Genomic DNA, 5,472 nt, shown 5'->3' with positions numbered 1-5,472 from the left:
AATTTTGGGTGCAAAATATGATATGGCTGGCTCTCATAAATTCAGTCTAACTAGTAGCTCCAACAGTTGAACAGACAAGCTCAAGAACATCGTCAGCTTGTCAGGTGCGCAGCTCAAGCCACGACTACACATACAATCTGCCCTCCATTATGCAAACTCGCACGTTCCCATTCCATTTGCTTCAAAGCATATCTAGTATGTGTTGTTAGGGACAGTGATACATGGACTTCAATTAAGGTTTCAGATTACTATCAGGCTGCTGCTTATGTGCTATTGATAGTGTGTGATCCATATCTTACCTTTGGGAAAGGGAAAGCAAAACAGGAGAACCTCGCAGACTCGGCCAACATTGCTAGCTTGTCGTTTGCCCTGACTTTGGTAGTTAAGGTGCAACCAACCAACCAAACCAAGTAAAAAATCTGCCATCTCTCTCTTTCTACTTGTTGGGATCTCAAAGGCTGTTACAGGCCTACTGGCAACCAAATATATAACAACAGTAGGTGAAGTTGCTATGAACAAGAATCTGTATTTGTTGTTCAAAAGAAGGGTGACTATGTATGCATTTTCGAACCCAATTAAATAGGCAGCGAAGTGGAAATGCATATACTCCAAATTAAGCACACAGATTCAACAGCTACACTGGAAAGCACAATAATTCATGTCCCCCGTTATTCCTCAAACAGGGAGCAGAGACAGACAGTTCTATCTTCCACACAAGGAACCAACCTGTTTTTCATGCTCCAAAGTGTAGGCGCTCTTCATGCCCTGGTGTGGTGACTGCCAAATCGGAAGGCAGGATTCTTGCGAGGCAGGCAGCATCATGACTGGTAAATGAGGCAAACAAACAGGAGTGACATCAGCCTGCACCGATCGATTCTTACAAGGCTCTCCACAAGGCGGGCATTTGGAATATTTGATTAGATAGAAACTAGGGCGAAAACGAAGGTACTGTTTACTAAATCAGTTTCAAATCACCTAACAAATCACAATCTTTTTTTTCCTACCGCCGGTAGCATACCAGCGTCGAAGCTACCATTAGGAACCCCCCCTAAGACCTAACCATGAGTAACTGTTCCGGCCAACGATGACGGAAATAAATTAACACAAGCCTGAGTTTATAGGCATCAAGTTCAGGATCATGGCATGGCTTCATTGCATCAATCTCTTGGCTAGTTTGAGGGAGACTGCTGCTGCTCTTCAGGAGCCTCCTCGGCCTGTTGCCCTTGAGGCTGCTGCCACGCATATGCCACTGGGTGACCCTGCTGACCACCATACATCATTCCTACTCCGGGTACCTGCTGTGCTGGCACATAGTAATAAGGAGGATAGGCATCAGCCGGTGCCCCTAGAGCAGCAGGTGGCAAGCCCACCCTCGGAAGCCCAAGGCCTTCCTCCTTCATGTCATCCCTGGGAATGATGTCCACCAAGAAGTCGTAGATGTCAGTCCTGGTAATGGCAGCCGCAATGTCATTCTTCTGCAAGGTCCGGCGCTTGTTCTCCTCAGTGTGCATCCATGACCTAAGTGTCAACTCTAAGATAAACACCTCGCATGCCTTTGCAAAGACAACAGGAGCTTCTGCGGAGATCATCCGGACATCCTCGTCAGCCTTCATTATCTTTTTTATCCTTGCCAGTGGTAAGGTGTGGTTCTTGAAGTCAGTTGCCTGCTCAATCTCTTCCATTTGAGTAGCCCAGAACTCACGAAGTTGCTGCTGCTGCTGTTGCTGCAGTTGTTGGTGAAATTGCTGGGCTTGTTGGTAAACCAGTTGGTGTTGAGCACTGAGTTGAGCTGGATTAGCTGGGAATGGCACTGCTGGCTGCGAGCCAGGAGGAATGGCGGCAGGCATGGCTGGAGCTGGATAGGCAGCAGGAGGAGGATATGCTTGTGACCCAGCAGTGGCCACACCCACGACAGGCTCAGGCTGCGAGGATGGCTCCATGTGAGATCTTGTTCGTGCAAAGCCAAATATCTTCCGGTCACTGCGCAAAACAATTAAAGGTATTCAACTGTTAATTTTCATCTAGATTAGTTAGAAAGATCAGAACAAGTTTACAAGATTGGAAATTCATAAATGTATCGTAGATGAATGGGAATTCCATCTTATAATGTGAACGAAGGAATCAAAGCAATCGAACTCAATATTTAATCTTAAAGGTCCATTGCAGCATTCAGAACACAAAAAGATTCTCGTTACACATGAAAAGGTGAAATTAAAAGGATTAAACGGAAAAGTATCATCAGTACACAAGCAGCAGCAGAAATGAAATCTAACAGACTATGTAAATAAAAATCACAAGTTCCCATCAACCTTATCCCTAATATGTGTGATAAGAATCTTCATAATGCAACTATCAATTGACCTCAATATTTCATCACTGAAGGTTGACCGCAGTATTCCGAACAGAGAAAGATTGTCGCTACACATAAAGCAACTGAAATTAAAAGGATTAAAGGCAAAAGTATCATCAGAACACAAACAGCAACGGAAATAAAATCAAACAGACAATGTCAATCAAAATCACAACTTTCCATCAACCTTGGTTATGTGTGATAGGAAGGAAAAGTTTCCTTCGCACTACCACAATCCATAATTTGTAAGTGTACTTTTGCATAACCAATCAATCCCTGCTAATATTGGTTAAGGAGTAACAAACACAGAAGAGTCCAATATTTGGACTACTTTAACAAAGCAAGTTAGATGGATCGGCACTAATCATAGAGAGTTCAGAGCTTCAGATCATCCATGTCTGAGGATTTTCAGTGCAAGCAGGTTCTGTAGATCACACAGAAAAGGCACGTAAACCTACACCTTCAGTTAGGACTTGGGAATCTACAGAAAGGGTGGTATGTATAGCTATATATTCCTCCTAAATTAGCAAGGCAGTATCATGTACTTGCATAAACCAAGAGCTTTGAATTAAGTCAATATCACACCTTGTAAAGTTCAGCTAAAGTTAAAAGTGGAGTGGCGTGTAAAAGAAGGACTTCTTTATTTCCTGATGGCACAGCTTACTTTTACAAACTTTGATGATGTGAAGGACAAAGTTTATTTAATTAAACCTACTACATCACCAAGTTTGTCACATATATCCAAGACGCCAAATGACTTACGCTGTCTTCTTATCCTCACTTTTCACTATCAGTTGAAAATGATTTATCGTGTTCTCCCAAGTAAGCTAAAGGCAGGTAACAACTGCCTTAATAGGATGTCTTAGAACATCTAGCAATTGGGCAGCTTCAGACGATTCACGCATTTGACGTGGGCAAAGGAGACCTGGGGTCTGTCGTGTCACCATGACATACGGACACGGCAGGGCATATATCGATACCTTCCAAAAATCAGACTGAGAAACGTATGCAACCAAAAATATCAACAATACGTTGGCATAATCAATGCGTCATACACGTGGAGGGGTCGACTCCACGCCAATACTAATTTATAGAAGGTTGAGCTTTCGTGGAGCCAATCCCAACTAAGCCTACTACACAGCGGAATTTGTCTCTATCGCAATCTCACTGGATTGGCGCTGAAGATAAACAGAACGGCGGAAGCGCGCACTGTAAATCTCTGAACTCTCATTTTGCTTTAGTGGAAAATCACGCTGGCAACCGAATTTGATGCATACATCCAATTCGTTAGCCCTTACATGTACGAGAATCAAGGCTGTCACACAACCAGTTACACATACCTATGAAATCTACCTAACAGAAAACATAACTGAACTAGGTTAATTATGGATCACTCGGGCGCATGCAGTGGGACAGTGCCCTGGTGATGGGCCGATGGTTACGGAAGAATTATGACACTCTTCCGTCCAAGAAGACGCATAAACACCACCAATTTCACAACCGAAACCATCGCCGAATCGCGCTTACCCTACGAATTCAGCAAACGAGAAGCCACCGACGGATCGCAAACACGACATGCGCGAAACGGGGAAGAAAATTCCGGATCAATCTAGGCAGGCGCGCATGCGGGAATTGAACGGGATCACGCCCCGCGGTTAAAAAAGGTGGGGAGGGGGGAAAGTTTGTTACCGAGAACCGCCGGATCTCCGGTACGGGGACGGGAGGACGTAGAAGATGGCGGTGGAGGCGGTGAGGCGGCGGCGAGTAGGGCGGTGTTGGTGACGGCGGAGGGGTCCCTGTCTCGCTGCTCCGCTGGTGGATTCTCGGAAGCCCTCGGCGGAGGCGGAGAGAGAGAGACAGAGAGTCGCCCTCGGTCAAGGACGAAGAGAAGAGTCAAGGGGGAGACTACTGCAGCAGGCAGGGGCTTTTATGGGTCGTGGGCCGTCTGGGCCTTGATGGTGTAGCAGTGAAGCTAGATTTATCCGGCCCATGTATCTGCATGGGCTGGGCCCAATTTTCATTTTTGGAAGGAAAACACTGCTTGTTTCCTTTTCTCTCGATTCCTATCTTGCTCTCATAAAATCCGTATCATCAAGAAAAGTCGGTAAGAATCTTCAAAAAAAAAACGGTAAGAGGTTCAAAAAAAAAGTCTGTAAGAGAATATATCACTAAGCTGCAATTCTGTTTGCCCAGTTTCGCAAAAGAAAAACAGTTCTCTTTGCCCAGAAAATGTAGAAAGAAACTAGCAAGACAAATCATCTGCATTTATGTAGTACAGCCACTAGGTAAGAGCATCTTCAATATAAGAATAGATGTAAAAATACCTAACTTTTCCATTTCCAAGGCCCCAAAACCTCTCTTCAATAGATAATGTAGATGAAAATTTATATTTTCGCCTTCCGAAGATGTAAACTACGACACCTTATGATGCAAATTTGCACTTCCTTCATCTGGAGATGTAAAACTGGCGGCCGCGTGCCGACCATCAGTTGGCTTTCATTTCATTTCCCTCCCCCTGTTCCTCTTCCTCCTAGTCTGTAAAACATTTTTTACATCTTCAAATTTGCATCTTGTATTGAAGATGCTCTAATGAAGCACCGAAGCAGGAGCGTCTGCTCAACACACACATCCCAGTGAAAGTAAAAACAGCACCGGAATCCTGTAAAATCCCTGACCGGGATGCATTGGGTCCAGTGGCCGGAATGCGTCCCATCAGCCTGGGTAAGCATCAGATCCGAGGATTCCTGAGGGTGACAGGGCGCACCATAATGCCGTCATGGTCGGTCTCGCCGGCCATGGCAGATTGGCAGGCATCTTCTCCTCCTCCGACTCCGCCCCCACCACCACCCCGAAGCAGCCGGTGCGGTGGTGGTGACGGCGACAGATCACGGACGGGACTGCGGAGCCGTGAATTCCATTTCCAGGGCCAATAATGGCGCCGCCACCACCCCCGACCGTCGCCCATTCCGTTCCCACCCAGTGCCAGCCATGGCGATGGCGTCACCGCCGGCAAGTACCACCGCATTCATGGCGCCTATCGGTCCTATACGTCCTCCCTGCCCATCGGCATCTGCCGCTGCAATTATAGTACTCTCGACCCTATCCTCGGCAGCTCAGAATCA

At 46.0% G+C, this 5,472-nt stretch overlaps 1 protein-coding gene across 2 annotated transcripts; it reads right to left on the bottom strand.

The window, feature by feature from the left end:
• Positions 1 to 903: 903 nt before the first annotated feature.
• Positions 904 to 4,280, bottom strand: LOC123136650 (nuclear transcription factor Y subunit C-4). Of its 2 annotated transcripts, none has more exons than XM_044556101.1 (2): positions 4,040 to 4,280; positions 904 to 1,980 (listed from the first exon to the last, which is right to left on the bottom strand). In XM_044556101.1, the coding sequence occupies exon 2, from the start codon at positions 1,938 to 1,940 to the stop codon at positions 1,170 to 1,172; it is 771 nt and encodes a 256-aa protein (XP_044412036.1). In that variant the 5' UTR covers positions 1,941 to 1,980; positions 4,040 to 4,280; the 3' UTR covers positions 904 to 1,169. The 2 variants fall into 2 exon arrangements, with proteins under 2 accessions (XP_044412036.1, XP_044412037.1); XM_044556102.1 differs by lacking the exon at positions 4,040 to 4,280 and adding an exon at positions 2,362 to 2,386.
• Positions 4,281 to 5,472: the final 1,192 nt, after the last annotated feature.

This window comes from Triticum aestivum, chromosome 6B, assembly GCF_018294505.1.
Source record: "Triticum aestivum cultivar Chinese Spring chromosome 6B, IWGSC CS RefSeq v2.1, whole genome shotgun sequence".
Lineage (NCBI taxonomy): Eukaryota > Viridiplantae > Streptophyta > Magnoliopsida > Poales > Poaceae > Triticum > Triticum aestivum.
The sequence above is the reverse complement of the archived record's forward strand: the minus strand, read 5'-3'. Positions and strand labels throughout refer to the sequence as shown.

Coding starts and splice junctions, on each gene's coding strand:
- LOC123136650 (XM_044556101.1), bottom strand. CDS start 1,940: ATGGAGCCATCCTCGCAGCCTGAGCCTGTCGTGGGTGTGGCCACTGCT.